Raw genomic sequence first — 19,287 nt, 5'->3', positions numbered from 1 at the left:
GGAAGTCATAATTTCGACTTTCAGTCATAATTATGAGATTTAAAGTCGAAATTATGACTTTGAATCTCATGATTATGACTTCCTGTTGGTCTTTTATTTTTTCTTTCATGGCGAAAATGGGCTTCCAAAGCACACAGTTCACCCGCCGATTGTTTTCTAAACCAAACAACTAAATGTCAGATATATTGACCAGGTTCAACACAGTCTTACCTTTGTGATGAAAGAATACAAGCTTAAACATATGACACTAGCATTCCTACTCTCATAACCATCTTAACTAGACTTGCAATTAGCATCTGTTGGCAAGTAGCCAACAGATGCTAAGGTCAGTAGCATCTCTAGGGTAGCAACTAGCAATGCAAGGCCAGTAGTTTGTACATATCCTCAGGCTAGTAAGTGCCAATCTTAAAAAGCATTGAGGATAACTGAATTTTGCATATTTTATATTATGTTTGTGACTTTTAAGTGTCAGTTTGAGATGAAAAACGTTGGTAAACCAACAACAACACAAGTGGTTTCTGCTGCCTAAGTTTGAAACCCCTGAGGCGATGGACATTGGGATTTTTTTTTCATTATTTTTTGGGGCTTTTGTACCTTTAATGTATAGGACAGTTAAGAGAGACAGGAAGCAGGGGGCAGAGAGAGGGGGAACGACATGCAGCAAAGGGCCGACCGATGCGGGACTCGAACCGGGGCCAGCTGCAGCGAGGACTATAGCTTCTTGTACATGGGGCGCCTGCTCAACCCACTACGTCACAAACCACTTTTGCGATTTAATTGCGATTGTGATTTAAATCAAATTTTCAAAGTATTTTTCTAACCTAGATTTATTTTGATTTTATCTCCATCTCTCCCCTGACCAGCATCATTTTAAGTCTTCACCTGACCTTGGACCCATCCACTTCCTCCAATGTTTCCAGGGAGATGATCTACATTCATGATCATTATGGTTACCCATCATCCCAGTGACTTCCCGCTCTGCTGTCGAACCTCCAGCCGCCTTTCTCTGCTCCCGAACACTCAGCCGTTGGGATGCACGTCATGGGGAGTGTCTCCCTGGCCAACGAGAGCGAGCGATTGTCCTTCCAAGAGGAGGATGTAGCCATCGCCGTGGCGATGTTACCACCTTCACCTTCAACATTTTCTGAGATCAAAGAAACCCAGACAAGACTATCTGATCCTCCCCCTCCTCCTCCTCCTCCCATTCCTCCTCCTCCTCCACCCCCCCTGCTGCCCCTGGCTCCAGGGCTGGGAGACCCCACAGTAGGCCTGAAGAAGAAGAGGAGGGTGAGGAGTTTCTTCTGGAAAACAATACCTGTGGAGCAGGTAGAGTAGCAGGCATGCTTTTGTTGGCCTTTATAAAACATATGTTTCACCTATGTAGCCCATACTTGAATGTATGTTTAGTTGTACTTAATACCTCTATGGGGAAAAGTGATGACTCAAATATGACTAAACACTTAAAGGGATAGTTTGACTCTTATGACATGAAGCTGTATGACATCCCATATCAGCAACATCATTTATGAACATCTTCTTACCCCCTGCTGTGTCTTGTGAGCCGAGTTCCAGCTGAGTTTTGGTGTTGACGAAGGTAGTCCGGCTAGTTGGCTGGGGTCCCAAAAATAAAGCGTTTTGCTTCTCAAAACAATATGCGTTCAAAAGAGTAATACATTTGCATCTCAAAATCGTTCTCCAGAAAAAGTCAGACCTCACAATCGCTTGGCCCTATTTTCTCTCCCATTCACTGTTTTTTCCCTTTCAATATAATTAATTCAGAAGTAATTACTTCACATTTATATAATAGCAATAATAAACCTTTATTATGTAAAAGAAAACTGAGAAAACAAGAAAACTGTTGGTCCAACTGACAGTTGGTTTGTGGTAAAAAAAAAAAAAAAAGTGTAATCCTGAAAACTGGTGATTGTCTTTTTGTATTGTGTAACAAAAAATACATGATAAAAAATGTATTGAATTGAGTTGAATAGATAAATAACAGGTGGTTTCATCATGCAAAATAGATTTTGGATTTAAAATTCAATTAAGTTGCTTTATTTTGGGGCTTTGGTAGGGCGGCTCATTTTTGACCCATAGGACAAGGGGAGTAAACACAATGTTAAGACCGCACAACGGGTTAAACCCCAGCCAAGTAGCCGGACTACCTTCATCAACACCAAAACGAGGCTGGAACTCTGCTCACAGGACGCAGCAGGGGGTAAGAAAATGTTCATAAATGATATTGCTGATATGGGATGTCATACAGCTTCATGTCAAAAGAGGCGAACTATCCCTTTAATCTTTTGGGTTTAAGAACAAACATTGAACAGTAAAATGTGTGTTGCAGGTGAAAGGACGTGCCAACCTTTGGACTCAGGGCCAAGTGCAGCAGCATTTCCAGATCGACGTGCAGAAAATCGAGGAGTTATTTGGTCAGAACGATCGTCGAGGTGACGCCTCGGCCACCGGAGGAGGAAGGACCAGGGCCTCGTTCAGAGAAATCAAAGAGGAGGTGTGTGTTTGTTGAAGGTGTGGAGGAGGTGAAGTGTGTTTGTGGACTGTTTTCCATCTGGGCTGTGACATCTGAGTCACACCTGCTCACTACCTTTTTCTCTGCCTCCCGACCAGGTTTCCATTCTAGACTCAAAGCGGGCGATGAACATTGCCATTTTCCTCAAACAGTTCAAGAGGTAATTCTGAGACTCAGACCACAAACACATTATTTTTCCCTTCTGCTCAAAGTTTTCACAAATATCTCCAGCACACATGCCCATCTGTGTCTTAAAGGGCCAAAAGTTTGCCTGATATCCCAGTTTTGGATGACATTCAGTGTTTTTTTTTACTGTAACTCAGACAGAAAAACCATTAAAGGTATTAAAAGTCTGTTTCCTAAAGGTGAACAATAGTTTATGCTGAGTCATAGAGTGTCATTGAGTCCACACTGGTGATTTAGGAGCTGATAGACAGAACACACACCTCTATGGGCGAGGTTTGTCGTCTGATAGAGTAGATGTGCCTATGGGTTCGCGTGATGTGTCTTCTCACCCTCATCCTGAGGTGTTGTGGGTAAAAACAGATGTGGTAATGCTGCCATTTTATGCAGGAATGCAGAGAAGATGCATGTTAATGACATGTGACTGATAAATGTTTGTCAAACATTTGTGGTTGCAGGCGAGGCCACTGGGTAAAATGTCCCGGTGAGAAATAACCAGTAAAAAAAGACTTTAGAGAGCAATAAACGACAACAAAGAGGCACATTATTAATACTGAGACAACAAGAAGAGAGATGATGTGGCAACAGAGAGATGAAAAACTGTGTGCAAAGGGAAATACACTTGACTGTAGAGATAGAAAATCAACTCAAAGGGACACATAATGACTAAAATGGTGTGGAACTTAAACTTATAGACACACGAAATGACCACAGAATGGATCATTTTTACAAAGAGACACAAAGTTTCCAAGAAGAGATAAACATTGTGGCTGCAAAGAGACGTAAGAAACAGCGCTTCGTAAAAATATTACAACCTGGAATTAAACTGTATGCCTCAAAGAATTTCATCATTTGATCAACACAGCATATCTACTCATTCGAGGGTACAAAACATTTTCAAACATGAAAATTTACACATGTATTAAGCCTCATAAAATCAACACTTTTGCAGTAACTACTTCTACAAGGTTGGCACATCTGGATTATTTTTCCAAATCCTCAAAGCAGAACAAGCTGGATGGCTTCCACATCTTTAGAACCAGCATTGTGCTTGACTCGTCGACCATTTTGCAAACTAATTGTCACGCCAACACAGCACTACAACCATCTATATCAGTGCCCAACCTGCTGCAGACTTCACCCCAAACCATCCCGTAAAAACACTGTTACATCGCTGGATTAGCAGCAGAAATAGTCACGCCAGTACATAAGTTGTACACAAACCACGTAGTTTCAACTTTTATGTTTTACGTTTAAGCATTTTGTGAAGTTGTTGTAACATTTGCAACAATCTTCCCTTATTAGTTTTAGACTGGGTTGTACAGACTGTGTTGTACCTCTCACGCAGCGGGTTACTAAAATTAGTCGATCCATTAAAAACGACAGTAAAGCATCCGGTGCGCCATGACATCACTATTGGTTCATGCTGCTGTTTGCAAGGCTGAGAAGAGTGAGCATAAACCTACCTTAAAGGGATAGTTCGCCTCTTTTGACATGAAGCTGTATGACATATAGCAAAATAATATATGATCATTCTGTACGAGTCAATTGGCCAGTTTCTTGGGTCCTACCAATGAAAGCTCAGCTCAGAAGTCTTCAGCTTGAAGTGGTTCTAAGGACACACAAATCAAATAATTTTTTTTATATATTATATCAGCAACACTGACCAACACAAAAAATATGACGATGTCTCTCGGCTGACCTGGGAACGCCTCGGGGTCCCCCCACAGGAGCTGGAGGAAGTGGCCGGGGACAGGGACGTCTGGGCTTCAGTGCTCAAGCTGCTGCCCCGCGACCCGACCCCCGGAGAAGCGGCAGATGGAGCGGAGAGGAGAGGGCAGCAGAATTACAAAGTGTCCTGAATGTGTTGATGATGTATTGACTGTGTCAACATGTTCAGACTGAGTGCTTACCAAACACAGCAGGAGACATACAGGCATGAGGGACACGGAGAAAGGATGAATGAATATCAGTTACACGGGAGTTTTACCACTGTTCTAACTCCACCAGATGCAGATGTGACGCGCTCTGGCTGTAATAACACCATCAGTGCTAATCACCGGCACCCTGGCTAATGCTCGTGTCTGCACCACATGTGCCGCAGTGCGCTTTCGTACGCCGAGTTTCAGGCGTGAACAGTCTCGCCTTTTATTCACTTTGAAATCAACGATTCCAAACGTCTGGCCCGCCGTTGCATCCTTGGGAATTCTGTCTCGGCATCCCAGAAAGTGTCTCTGTGCTTCTCTCACTAAAATACGCTGGCTGGTCATTTTGAGACAGAATCGTCTTGTCGTCACAGACTCGTGTGAAGCAGGAAGCCAGACACAGGAACTGTTTCTGTATCAACATGTTCAACAGTGGAAGGCCGGGATTCAACACATCTGAGGGTTTTAATGTTCAGCAACCCAGTGTAAACCAGGAGTAAGACGTGGTTAAAAGTGCCGTCAGCTTCCCGAGCAGCAATCACTTCATTTTTACTCGTCTGAAGTAAGACAAGATGCTTCCTTTAGATGATTACTGGCCTCAGTGAGCCGAGCAGAGATGTGCAAATGGAAATAAAGTCTCTGAAGAAAAGCAGAAAATCCTCCCTTTTATTTGGCTGGAATCAAAGAAAAAGAAGATTTCTTCAATCAAAACATGTGATGAATATTTTTAACTGACCGACGGGTGAATTTCGCACATTTTGATGGTAATTTATCGCTGTTAATTACATGTAAAACTTCACCCCTCAGGTCCAATCAGGTGATAGTAGATGATATTCACCGTGGCAACAGTGTGTCCTTTGGGGCGGAGCCTCTGAGAGAGCTGCTGAAGCTGCTGCCAGAGGCAGAGGAGGTGACACACACACACACACTTAAAACACAAGTTTCAACCCAAATCTGAAGCCTCAAACACAAACACTTGTAAGAAACTCACACAAGCCGCTTCCTCTGTTTGCGCTCCTGAAGGCGAAGAAGCTGAAGGCTTACCCAGGCGACTCCTCTAAGCTCCCCCTGGCTGATTCCTTTATGCACCTGCTGATTCAGGTGCCAAGGTGAGCCGTCACAGTCACACAACCCTTATATTTCAGCTGTTTATCAAAACGCATTCAGGCTCCAGCTATGAGATAACTGTGGGTTTTAAGTGCAGACTCTCAACCAGAATCAGGTATTCACGTGCAGCATTTACAGCTCTTTAAAGGGATAGTTCGCCTCTTTTGACATGAAGCTGTATGACATCCCATATTAGCAATATCATTTATGAACATTTTCTTACCCCCTGCTGTGTCCTGTGAGCCGAGTTCCAGCCTAGTTTTGGCGTTGATAAAAGTAGTCCGGCTAGTTGGCTGGGGTTTAAAAAATAAAGCGTTTTGCTTCTCAAAACAATATGCGTTCAAAAGAGTAATACATTTGCATCACAAAAGCGTTCTCCAGGAAAAAGTCAGACCTCACAATCACTTGGCGCTATTTTCTCTCCCTTCGTATCACTGCCTGCTGTGTAGACCGTGCAGACCGAGCAGCAAACACCGTAACAGAAGTAGCTATCGCCAGGCGGCAGCACGCAGTGATACGAAGGGAGGTCTGACTTTTTACGATTTTGTGATGCAAATGTATTACTCTTTTGAACGCATATTGTTTTGAGAAGCAAAACGCTTTATTTTTTAAACCCCAGCCAACTAGCCGGAACTACTTTCGTCAAGCCAAAACGAGACTGGAACTCAATGATACAAGATCATATGGAGCAGGTGGGTTTAGCCTTGTGATGCACTGATATCTGATGTCTGCAGTTACTCAGTCCGGATTGAGTCCATGCTGTTGAAGGAGGAGTTTCATGCAGCCTGCGAGGCCATGAAACAGGACATCAAAATCCTTCGCTCCGCCACCAAAGGTAACGACTTCACAGCATTCTGCTGCTCAAACCGCAGCTCACACATTTCAGATTCCCCTGTTCAAGCAAAAGTTTTCTATGTTTTGATCCATTTCTACGACTCTTAAGACATGATGTGACGAGTTGAATGGATTTACAAGAGGCCGATTATGTGTATATGAGAAACAGTAGCAGATGAAACGGTTATTCATACCAACAGCAATGACGGATAGTGATAAATAAAGATGGTTATAGATAGTTTTCTATAATTATTTTCAATTCCAAAATGGTTTGGACGATGTGTGAAATGTAGAGAACATGTTAAATGTTGTAATGAAGCACTTATACAGTAAAACTACATCCATTTCAGTCTCTCCAGTCAATGTGCCACGCTTAGGAAACATACTTTTTATAACAAATATCCAACAGACGGTACTTTAACAACATTTCATGAGTCAAGCCAACGCTCTTCAAGCCATTTAATGCTGTATTATCATTACTGTGACGGGATGAGCTTAGATACCACTGAGTAATTAAAGTGGTGATTATCGGCTGGTTTTTCTCCAGTCAGCAGGGCCGTTAGTTTTGTTTCCATCCTTGGTCTCTCCAGAGGGACAAATTTTTAACCTGCCCACTTCTTCCTAAATAAAAACAGCATTAGCTGGGCGTTTTTTTTTATTAAAGGTCTCACAAATAGTGGGATGTCTCTTCACTTCGAACCGACACGTGATGGAGAGCAGATGTGCCTTCGATGACAAAAATCAAAAAGCAGAAATTTAAGTTTCCACATTCCTTGCAGAGGTGCGGAGTGAGACATCATCCTGCGACCTCCTCCCGTCACACGTTGCAGACGAACACCTCGACTATTTTTAGCAGAGTGTGATCACTGCTGGAGCTGTTAACTAACCCTCCATATGCTTTCTCTGCCAGTGATAACACATCGAAGCATTCCAAGCTCCTTTTCTGTCTGATGGTACACATATCCCCCCCTTTATTTCTTTCTTATCCAGAGTTAATGTGCTGTGAGGAGCTCCATGCTGTTCTCCACTTGGTGCTGCAGGCCGGAAACATCCTCAATGCTGTGAGTTAAAAAAAATAAAATAAAATGCATTCATGAATAATTAGGCAAGGAAACAACAGATGGATGGTGACAGAGGGAGGGTATAGAAGCTACAGCCTGAAGCAGACCTGAAAGATATTTATTCCAGGCTGGTGGATCTCCTATTATACTCTGATTGTTCACTTTCCATCCCAGCTGCAGGGATTCGGGTAAACAAAAAGCTGCACGTTACAGTGTTTATGAGGCCCGGAGCTTGTGATGGAAGCAGGTGGATGACCTGGGCTGAAATAAACTCAACTCAACTTTATTTATAAAGCCCTTTAAAACAGCCGTGGCTGAAACAAAGTGCTGTGCATGAGTAACAACACGAAATATGAGGCATAAAACATAAGAACAATGTAAAAACAATAATAAACAATAACAATAATAAACAATAAGCCTCCGTTTGGCCCCTCGGTGCCTCCAGGAGCAGCTGATCAGCTGACCTGAGGCACCGGATCTGGACTTCACTACTGCACAAATTTGCCGGTCCAATTTAAAATCACCGTCCATCTTAAAACCCAAGTTTGTGACTGTTGGCTTCCTGTACCACACCGAGGAGCCCAAGTCAACAGGAGGGGATTCGCACTGGGACCAAACACCATCATTTCTGTCTTTTTCTCGTTGAATTTTAAAAAGTTTAAGGACATCCAGGCTTTAATGTATTCAAGACATAACAAAAGTGGTTTAAGAGAGAAAGCATCCTTCTTCCTTAGGGGCACATAGATTTGGCTGTCATCAGCATAGCAATGGAAAGAGATACCATGCTTTCTCAGGATGGAACCCAGGGGCCCTAAAATTGAACCCTGTGGAACCCCATATGACAGAGCGGGACTCAGAAGCACCAAGGCTTACACACATGGTTCTGTCTGCCAGGTAGGACTTGAACCAGTCCAGGGCGATACCAGAGAAAGAAAGTAAAATTAAAGTAAAACAGAAGTGCTCACTGTGAGAATGATCCAGTATTCCAGCTTTCTTCTTCTTCTATTATCCCCTGAACAGTGCTATTCTTCTGTGCGCCTCTTATGGCTCCAGGTGTGGTGCAATGGCATCCCCTGGTGTTAAAACATGAACATGGTACATGGGGCTGTTGGTACTTTCTGAGCTACAGGTGTCAGGAAGGTAGAGGTGGTTCCAAGTTAATAAGAGCGTAATTTATTATGTACTAATAGAATCTACAGGTGAGAAGCTGAATTAAGTAAAACACGAAACTAAGATGGCAGAAAAGCTGCTTTCAGTGACTGAAGACAAACTGAATCAAACTTTTTGGCTACGTCAAAAATCTCTTCCAAGAAGCGACAATACGAGTCAAAGGTTTTGAAGCCAAAGCAGTGGCTTCAAAACTTTTGCTGTTTGATTCTGAATGTTTCACCCTTTAAAGCAAACATGGATTACAGTTACAGACTTAGAGAGAAGCATCAACACATTTTATGTATTTAAAACATGATTAGATAGATTCAAGACTGATATTACTGTTGCATAAAACTGAAAAACAAGAAAAAACAACCACTAAAACTTTGTTTGATGACACATTAAATCAGTAAAATATGCTAAATGACTCAGAATATCAGCTGTGAGCAATAAAATAATGACTGATGATGATCATGATAATCACAGTTTACCTCATCTGTACATGGATCTGAACAACAACCAATCCAATCCAATTTTATTTATAAAGCCCTTTACAACAACATCAGTTGACCAAAGTGCTGTACAAAAAAAAAAAAAATAATAATAATCATAATAATAATAAATAAAAAAAATAATAAAAAAATAAGAATAAAAAATAATAATTAAGAAAAATTAAGAAAATTAAAAAAAAAAAAAAAAAGAAATTTACAACAGCAACATTTGGTCTGACAAACCAGTGATTGTAAATGTAATTAGTTCAGGAGGATAAAAGTCATGCTGAGCAGTGATAGCCTCCATGACTGAACAGACAGGAAGGAGCGCCACCCAAACAAAGTCCAACACCAACTAAACACCAACCAATCAGAGGTCAAAGTACCACCTGTAGTGACTATTGCCCCTTTTCCACCGCCAAGCTAGCCCTACTCTACTCAGTTCGATATAGCCCAACACTACACCACACGACACGGCACCAGTAACATTTCCTTTTCCACCCAAACTGTGTCCTGGAAGTGGGCGGAGTCGGCCCGTTCACCACTAACGTGACGTCGGTTTCAGGTGACTACAAAGTGTCTCGCCGTGGTTAGTCAAAAGTTAACACAACGATGGAGTGTAATGTGGAATGCAGTTGACAGTTCATATTGTTTAGTTAAACCAAGCTCTTTATTAAAAAAGACAGTACAAAAGTAAACAGCAGGAGTTGTCTCAGATACAGGCGACGCCAGTGTTGGTGCCGGACACTGCTAGCCTTCCAAAACAGCGTTGTTTGCTAGCTCACTCAGAACAATTTACATGAGACACCTGTAACGCTTTACACAAGTTAAAGACTGAACATGTATTTGTTACGATATAAAACATGCATTTGTTAAGATATAAGCGTTGCACCAAGGGGATAAGAACAACACTTACCATTTTCCATCGCCTCCAACAAAGACGTCGCCGTATCCACGCCACTCTCGTTCGCCGGGCGGTGACCGTAAATGCTGTCCATTTGGTCAAACCACTTCCATGTCTTTCGGTTTGACCCACTCCGGCTGTTGTGGTCCCTTACCTGCCGGTAATCACTCTTCAGCTTGTCTCGGCACTGCTGAGAATCAGGGTAGAGTGGGACCGTGTAGAGCTGTGTTGGTACAAAAATGTTCGGTGGAAAAGGGGCATATTTGTCTATGAAAATAATAAAAACTTTTAACTTAAAGGTGACCAAACCAAAAATAAACATAACATAACAGTACAAAAAGGTCCAAAACATCAAAAAATGTAGTTCATGGATTTATTCCAAGTTTGCAGGCAAAACCAACATGGTTCATGCTTCACAGGATCCCTTCCTGCCTCTCCTGCTCTGATTCCCGCTCTTTCTGCCTGCTTGCCTCACCTGTTCACCCACTGATTGACTGGCTGAGAACTGGTAAAAAACCATGTGACCACCCAAGTGCGTCCAGAGCTCCCTAAAACCTACGTATTTATGTGTGAAACGCCCATTTCCCTAAACAAAAAATAATTAAATTAATTACAAACCAATTTATCCTAAACAACTAAAGTTAAACAAAAATACTAATTATCAACCAAAAACAAAGCAAATGATATAAAATAAATCTAAATTCTAAGACTTAACTAAGAACAGAGAAATAGCTCCTACACCACCCATAAAGTGTGACTGACAGCTGATCTCTGTGCAGTGAAGAAATGACTCAACAATGATGGAGACTAAATAAAGTGGAAACTAAAACACATTTTAACCAACTGTCCCTGAAATGACTTCTGTCTATTTCAGTTTAATGAACTCAGCTGTGACTGCTTGATAGTAAAGCCAAACTCCAGCACAGAGCGGCTGAGTGAATGAGGTCTGGACTCTGTGGAGGAGAGTCATGGTTTCAGAGACGCTGTAGAAGGACAGAATACCTGCTCTGTGGTCCAGATACACTCCTATTCTGGAGGACCGAGGACCTGAGACTGGAGTTCGAACTGAGTTGTGGTCAAACCTGTAACTGTTTCTGTCACAACATAATGACCAAGATTTGTTGTTGTTTCCAAATAAACATTCAGAGAATCCTGCTCTGCTGATATTCTTGTATGCGACTGCTACATAAACTCCTCCCCCTCTCCACTCCACCTCCCAGTAACAGCGTCCAGTCAGACTCTCTCTGCTCAGAACCTGACTGAAGTCACTGAATCTGTCTGGATGATCAGAAAAAGACTGTTGTTGTTCCATGAATGTAACTTTTCTGTTCCCCTCAGATAATAACAGCTGTGTGTGTGCTGTGTTTGGATCCAGTGTGATTTCTCTTGAACATTTTAAGAACCCAGCTCTGCTCTTTGGTTCTTGTTCTGACAGTAAAACATCCACTTCAGTCAGTGAGATGTTGGTCCATTCCTCTCTCAGGATGTCCTGTAGTTTATCTCTGAGCTCTGACACAGCTGCTGTCACATCCTCAAAGTACCTCAGAGGACGGATCTTGATGCTGGATGAGTGTGTAGCCCCCCTGAGTGCTGCCACTGAGGGGCAGCTGTGCAGAAACTGGCTGTGATCCTCTGTGTGTGAGAGCTGCTTCAGCTCAGCATCTTTCCTCTTCAGCTCAGTGATCTCCTGCTCCAGCTTCTTCTGAAGCTCTTTGACTCGACTCCCTTCAGCTTCCTGCTGGGATCTGATCTGCTGCGTCACATCAGAGCTTCTTTTCTGGAGGAGACGGATCAGCTCAGTGAAGATCTTCTGGCTGTGCTCCACTGTTTTATCAGCAGACTGATGGATGGCCTCCACCTCCTGCTGAAGCAGCTTCACATCTTTCTCTGCGTCCTGGATTCTCTGCTGGATCTGTTGCCGACTCCCCTCCAGCTCCTTCTGCCTCTCAGTCCTTTCTGCTGCAGCTGTCACTGTTTCATGGCCTTTATGTTCCTCCATTAAGCAGAGATAACAGATACTCTGCTGATCAGTACGGCAGAAAATCTTCATCACCTCATCATGACGAGGGCAGATGTGCTGCTGGAGCTTCTTGGAGGGGTTGATCAGCTTGTGTTTCTGTAATGGTGGAGCATCACGGTGAGGTTGGAGGTGCTTCTCACAGTAAGAGGCCAGACACACCAGACAGGACTTGATGGCTTTCAGCTTCCTCCCAGAGCAGACATCACAGGCCACATCTTCAGCTCCAGCATAGCAGTGATCAGCAGGAGCAGCTTGGAGTCCAGTCTTCTTCAGCTGCTCCACTAAATCAGCTAACATGGTGTTTTTCTTCAGGACAGGCCTCGGTAGGAAAGTTTCCCTGCACTGAGGACAGCTGTGGATTCCCTTCCGATCCTCTCCATCCCAGTGGCCTTTAATACAGTTCATGCAGTAGTTGTGTCCACAGGGAATAGTCATCGGATCCTTCAGCAAATCCAGACAGATCAAACAAGAAATGGTTTCCTGATCCATCTGAACTCCTTTCTGCGCCATTTCAGCTCTCAGTAACACTGACTGTGTGAGTTTTACTTCCTTACAACAGAAACAGGTTTCAGCTCTGATGTAACAACTTGCGTCTCTGCAGTGAAATGAACCAATCAGCTCTTAGCGTTCAGCACAGGTCGGTTACACCCATAGGCAAACATGCAAATACGTGAACAGAGTGAAGCTTTTGTGAGTTTGACTGTGTGTTTAACTCTTTGTTACGTCAGAGTAAATCTGAAAATGTTCAGATTCTCATAAACGACTTTAGATTTAAATGACTGAAACAACTCAAATTCAGTCTGAGGAAAGCAGAATAAATATGAGATGTTACAAAATATCTTCTGTAGTTTAATGTTAGATCGCATTAAACAAAACGCACAAACATCAGGTCCTACGGGTTATTTTTGCTCTTTCTTTTCAGGAAACCGCAGCAGTAAGAGCAGCTGCATCATGGGAAATGGAGTTCTCCTGCTCCCCTGCTGAATCTTTTGTGCGTGCAGCACTGTGTTTGTGTCTCACTGCTGTGTTGTGTGTTGCAGGGAGGTTATGCAGGGAACGCAGTTGGCTTCAAGTTGTCATCCCTCCTGTCTCTCGCTGACACCAAGGCCAACAAACCGGGCATGAACCTGCTGCACTTTGTCGCTCTGGTCAGTAACCCGAGTCTCTAACTGCTGATCATTTAAATTTCAATTCAATAATACTTAATAATACGACCCATCCAGATAGACAACATAAAAAACAAAGAAGCGGGACACGGGTGACCGTGGCCATGCAGCTCAGTGATAAGCGCTGCCAGATAGGAGAAAATACCACATTAGGTGAGAGGAGGAGAGAAAAAAAATTATATTTCACACTTTACCCTTACCAGGATACAGTTTGAGATTGCAAAAAACCTCAGCACAAAAAAAAGCAACACATACACACAACATCAAGCATTGGGACCGGTGAGGAGATGTGGGAATTAATGTTAATCATTGAGTATGTGTGTGTGTGAGTGTGTGCCAGTAAGTCCATGAAGCACCATCTCAGAAGCCATTGTCCTTGATAATGTGATGGAAAGTTTATCAACCAGCCTAAACAGTTTCCACAGGAGTCCTCAGGAAGGGGAGGGAGCACATAAGGGGGGCAGAGCGTCTTATTTACATAGCATCCAGGAGAAGTTGCAGCTGGCAGCCAAGGCCAACACAGGGGAGCCAGATTGAGATCACAAAAATTGTTTGGGTCAGGCAGACTCTTAATTTTTTCGTTTTTGCTGGTGCGTCTCAATGGCGAATCCAAACAGCCAAATTGTAAAGTAAAGTTATTCTCTTAGTTGTCAGTTTGTAGTCTTATTGCATCACTTTGTTGTTTTGCTTTGTATTTCGTGATAGTTTTAGTTGTTCCTCTTGGTTGTTTGAGGTTTCTTTGGCACTTTGTGTCCTGTTCTATTCCAATAATTTATGTCTTTTTGCTGATTTGTTCTTGTTTGTTTATGAGTCTGCAGTTGTTTTTATATCTTTTTGCTATAATTTTTCGCCTTTCAGTTGTCATGTTATGCCTCTATGTGGTTGTTTTGTGTCTGTTTGGGGCAGTTTTGCATATTCTTGTGGAATTTTATTTGTAGGCACTTACTTACCACCTCTCTTGGTTAACGTTGCTTTACGCAATCTTACGAATTATTCAAAATTTTTTTTGTGATTCCTTTATGTTTTAGTGGTCAGTTTGCAGCCATTTTTAATCTCTTTGTGGTGGTTTTATGCATTTTGGTGGCTGTTTTCCATTATAAAGGTCAATTTGAACCCTTTTCGCCCAAAATCTGACTAAAATCGTACCTTTCTTTCTTTCTTTCTTTCTTTCTTTCTTTCTTTCTTTCTCTCTTTCTTTCTTTCTTTCTTTCTTTCTTTCTTTCTTTCTTTCTTTCTTTCTTTCTTTCTTTCTTTCAGGAAGCTCAGAAAAAAGACGAGAAACTGCTACAGTTTCCTCTCAAGCTGAGTGACGTTCAGGCTGCATCCAGGTCAGACACTACTTCATATTTTTAGAATAAATGTAACAAGGGTTAATTTGGCTTGTGTATAATTCCACAAAATTATTGATCTTAATATGTATTGAGTGTTCTTATGGAAATAAACGTATTATTTCTTATTCTATATTGTCATGTGAACACATGTTTGGCCTGTTTGTGCTGTATATAAGGCACTTCATTTTGGTAATGGAGTATTTTGAGTTTTGCTTGGTGCCGAGTAGATCTCTGAATCTCCTATCCCTTTTTTATGGGAAGCTTATATTGCTTGTTGTGTACAATTTTTCATGTTGTATTGAGGCCAGTGATGCGAAATGTGTTTTGTTATACTGCCAAGAATTTTGTGTAGTTCTAGGGGGGGTGAGTGTAACAAGGATTAATCTGGCTTGTGTATAATTCCATAAAATTATTGTTTTTAATTGTTTTAATGACATTTATAAGACTAGTCAGTTGGACCTTTTGTTTTCTTTTTCGGTTTCTGTACATTCTTTTATGGGGGAGCAACATCTGTGACAAAAGACGAAGGCTGTGTTCGAAACCGCATACTTCTCCTACTACTCCTAGTACTCATACTAACTTTAACTTTTTTTAAGTTAAAGTTAAGTTTAAGATGCATACTAGATTGGCCGAAATGTTGGGTATGCATCATGAGGTTACTACTTATACTCAAACTACCCAAGATGCAACGTAACGTGCGTCGCCGATCGTCATTTCCTGTCAAATCGGCAGTTTCAAGCTAGCTACAACGAGGGTAGGTTCACTTCCTGTTTTCAAAACAAAAGCACCAATTGTATCGTAATGGCTTTCCCTATGATAAAAGGCAACGGGTATTTTATTTTGTGAAAATAACCGGAAGTGCGTTGCTCACTACGGCTAGCTTTAGTAGCGCCGAATTCGTGGGAACAGAATTGTAAATAGTCAGTATTAAGGCAGATTTTCAACATGTTGGGGATCTAAACGACTACTTTCTGGCCTGAAAATGTTTCAAATGTTGCTAAAGTTTACAGAGTTTAGAGCTTAAGCAAAATCAGCTTCAAGCCGACTGATTTCGGCTCGGGCAGGAGCGAAATGCATTGTGGGTAAACGCTCTGCATACTGTCTGATCGATGAGTATGTAGTATGCAGTATGCAGTATGCAGTATGCAGTATGCGGTTTCGAACACAGCCACGGTCCCGCCTAAACTCTTCCTTTTTTTTCTCATGTTTGGTGAGGAAAGGAAAGGTTGAGGAAAATAAAGACCTTCGAAAGAGCAGTGGTGTGGTCTCCATTCGTTCTAACCTTAAAGGGATAGTTTGCCTCTTTTGACATGAAGTTGTATGACATCCCATATTAGCAATATCATTTATGAATATTTTCTTACCCCCTGCTGCGTCCTGTGAGCAGAGTTCCAGCCTCGTTTTGGCATTTACGAAGGTAGTCCGGCTAGTTGGCTGGGGTTTAAAAAATAAAGCGTTTTGCTTCTCAAAACAATATGCGTTCAACAGAGTAATACATTTGCATCACAAAATCGTTCTCCAGAAAAAGTCAGACCTCACAATCGCTTGGCCCTATTTTCTCTCACTTCGTATCACTGCCTGCTGTGCAGACCGAGCAGCAAACACCGTAACAGGTGCGGCTGTCGGCAGGCGGCTGAACGTATTGATATGAAGGGAGAGAAAATAGGGCCAAGCAATTGTGAGGTCTGACTTTTTCCTGGAGAACCATTTTGTGATGCAAATGTATTACTCTTTTGAACGCATATTGTTTTGAGAAGCAAAACGCTTTATTTTTTAAACCCCAGCCAACTAGCCGGACTACCTTCGTCAACGCCAAAACGAGGCTGGAACTCGGCTCACAGGACGCAGCAGGGGGTAAGAAAATGTTCATAAATGATATTACAAATATGGGATGTCATACAGCTTCATGTCAAAAGAGGCAAACTATCCCTTTAACACAACGCAGAGGTTTCATATCGGTTACAGAAACATTGACTGATTTTTACTCCATGTGCTCATTGTATTGCATCACTAAAGAGCCTGGAGGACCAGCACCAGCTGTTGATATTGTGCCTTACATTAAACTGAAATAAAGCAGCATTTTTCTTCTGTTAGGATCCCTTTGGAAACTCTGGATGCAGATCTACAGTTGCTGACATCTCGCACGTGCTCAGTGGAGGAGAACATCCAGAAAGACACAGAGCTTCTGCAGCAGCTGGACAGTTTCCTGCAGGTAACATTTACACAGTAACTGATAAATAAAATAAAACTGCTGCAGCCTCAAAGCTCAGAAACACGAACCTGACCGGATCTGTGCGTCTCCGTCTCAGAGCGCCACGCTGTCTCTGCGCTCGCTGCAGGGCGGTCGGCAGCAGCTGAAGAAGGAGGGCAGCGAGCTGATCGACTTCTTCTGCGAGGACAGAGACACGTTCAGGCTGGACGAATGTTTTCGGATCTTCCACAGCTTCTGCACCAGATTCTCCCAAGCTGTTAAGGTGCACACACAAATTCAACCGAACAACATTAGTAAATGCAAAATGCAAAATAAGACACAAATATAGAGAAAACATACAAATCTTACAAGGTCAGGATCTGCATTGCCCACAAAGATTAGTCATCCACTTCTTCATCTATTAAATCCAAGTCCTTAATGTAGCTGATGCTCCACATGTCTTCAAATAATTGCCGTTTAGCCTTTAATATGTAAGTTATTGGCTTGCTAACATCTGTCTTATCCATTGAGTAGTACTCGGTCTACAGATCTTTTTCCACAATAATGCAACACATTTCTTGGCATAAAGCAATCCGAGGTCTATAAATGCCCGCTCATTCCTACTATAGTTATGTTTCTCTTGGTATATGCTCAACAAAAAAAGTTAAGGATCCAATACGATTTGTTTTGAAATAATCTTCTCGACTGTAGCTCTTACCTCTTCCCAGATTGTTTTGATCTTTCTGCATTGCCAAATGCAGTGAAATAGAGTTCCTCTGGATTCCATACATTTTGTGCATACATCTGGTACATTTCTATTATATCTATTTAAATCTATTGGAGTTACATATGTCCGCATTAACCATTTGTACTGTAAGAAACTCTGTTTTTATATTAATGTTCAAAGAAATCCCAGCAATTATTTTCAGTTTTCAAGGCAACATATATAAAAAATAAGGGGTAAGACCAGATATCGACCTTTAAGCTCATTAGAATTAAACCGTTTTACCTTATATACTGTATGTTTGTACATGTTTCAGTCAATCGCTGCATCTTTTTCCAGTTTTCCTGGTAATGCATAGAGAAATGTGGGCTGGCTCGAGACCTTTGCACAGCACGGTATGTGTTGGATCACGCTGGTGCTTAAAAGAAACCATTATATCACTCTTTTGCCCTAAAGGAAAACACGGAAAGGGAGGTGAAGGAGGCGGCTCGTCGCCAGCGGCTGCAGGAGGAGGAGCAGAAGAGGCACTCTTGGGCTGGAGGCGAGAAGGTAGGCAGACGCTCACCCTGAAACACCAACATGGGCTGTGTTCGAAACCGCATACTTCTCCTACTACTCCTACTACTCATAAGCCGCTTTCGGACAGAGCCGTTCTAAGAACGCAGTTATCAGAACTGTCCTACTCGAATTTCGTTCTGATAACTGTCCTTCCCCAGCGGAACTGTTTCAGTCTGCATTCGCACATGAGTCGGGACCAGGTCGGGAAAACACCACAAAGAAGCTAATATGGAGAGCGGGGAGGCCACCTTGTTCATGGTCTGCATGATGGTGATATTAATCATGGACGATCACATCAGGCGTCTAATATCGAGGCTGGAAGAGCTCACAGAGAGAGTCAGGAGACGATACTTTTTCATTTCATGAAGGAAGAAAGGAGAGCAGAGCGCTGCAGACAAAGGAGACAACGTGTAAGTTTAACTTATTAAACACGCGCCGGTTTTGTCCGTGTTGTATGAGTAAACATTTCAGCCGTGATTGCATGTCATGGGGCGTAGCTACCGACCACCACACACCTCCGTCAGATGCGTTCTATAGAACCATGAAAAGACCCGACCTCGGAGAAGGAGCTGAAATGGTTATAGGAACTAAGGGAGAAAGCCCCGAGTTCCTGTATGTCCGAATGCGGGAGAAAACGGCCCCGCGGATTAAAAGGTTATTAGAACTGCCAATGGTTCCTACAGTCCGAAAGCGGCTATTCACACTTTTTTAAGTTCCCAGATGTATACTAGATGCAGACTAGATTAGCCCAAATGTTGAGTATTCATCATGAGGTTACTTGTCATACTCAAACTACCCAAGATGCAATGTAACTTGACATCGCCAATCGTCATTTCCTTACAAAACGGCAGTTTCAAGCTAGCTACAACGAGGGTAGGTTCACTTCCTGTTTTCAAAACAAAAGCACCAATTGTATCGTAATGGCTTTCCCTATGATAAAAGGCAACGTGTATTTTATTTTTGTGAAAATAACCGGAAGTGCGTTGCTCACTACGGCTAGCTTTAGTAGCGCCGAATTCGTGGGAAGAAAATTGTAAATAGTCGGTATTTTGTCAGGTTTTCAACACGTTGGGGATCTAAACTACTACTTTCTCACCTGAAAATGTTTCAAAAGTT

At 42.3% G+C, this 19,287-nt stretch overlaps 2 protein-coding genes across 3 annotated transcripts in view; one reads left to right on the top strand and one right to left on the bottom strand.

Annotated features, from left to right (window-relative positions):
• Positions 1 to 19,287, top strand: part of LOC142369025 (uncharacterized) — a 31,689-nt gene that overhangs the window by 9,560 nt on the left and 2,842 nt on the right. The window contains exons 2-13 of one of the 2 annotated variants that reach the window (XM_075451249.1): positions 921 to 1,326; positions 2,345 to 2,509; positions 2,626 to 2,687; positions 5,443 to 5,545; positions 5,659 to 5,744; positions 6,477 to 6,577; positions 7,567 to 7,637; positions 13,242 to 13,349; positions 14,625 to 14,695; positions 16,793 to 16,910; positions 17,008 to 17,172; positions 18,070 to 18,162. In XM_075451249.1, the coding sequence (XP_075307364.1) occupies positions 1,033 to 1,326; positions 2,345 to 2,509; positions 2,626 to 2,687; positions 5,443 to 5,545; positions 5,659 to 5,744; positions 6,477 to 6,577; positions 7,567 to 7,637; positions 13,242 to 13,349; positions 14,625 to 14,695; positions 16,793 to 16,910; positions 17,008 to 17,172; positions 18,070 to 18,162 (1,437 nt within the window). In that variant the 5' untranslated portion in view covers positions 921 to 1,032. Of the gene's footprint in view, positions 1 to 863; positions 1,327 to 2,344; positions 2,510 to 2,625; positions 2,688 to 5,442; positions 5,546 to 5,658; positions 5,745 to 6,476; positions 6,578 to 7,566; positions 7,638 to 13,241; positions 13,350 to 14,624; positions 14,696 to 16,792; positions 16,911 to 17,007; positions 17,173 to 18,069; positions 18,163 to 19,287 lie in introns of both variants that reach the window. The other variant, XM_075451248.1, reaches the window with a different exon arrangement.
• On the bottom strand, positions 9,424 to 12,754 carry LOC142369227 (tripartite motif-containing protein 16-like). The gene is made up of 2 exons (XM_075451538.1): positions 10,926 to 12,754; positions 9,424 to 9,666 (listed from the first exon to the last, which is right to left on the bottom strand). The coding sequence occupies exon 1, from the start codon at positions 12,709 to 12,711 to the stop codon at positions 11,047 to 11,049; it is 1,665 nt and encodes a 554-aa protein (XP_075307653.1). The 5' UTR covers positions 12,712 to 12,754; the 3' UTR covers positions 9,424 to 9,666; positions 10,926 to 11,046.

This window comes from Odontesthes bonariensis, chromosome 19 (assembly GCF_027942865.1).
Source record: "Odontesthes bonariensis isolate fOdoBon6 chromosome 19, fOdoBon6.hap1, whole genome shotgun sequence".
NCBI classification, from domain to species: domain Eukaryota; kingdom Metazoa; phylum Chordata; class Actinopteri; order Atheriniformes; family Atherinopsidae; genus Odontesthes; species Odontesthes bonariensis.
This window is presented reverse-complemented; position numbering and strand designations above follow the sequence as displayed.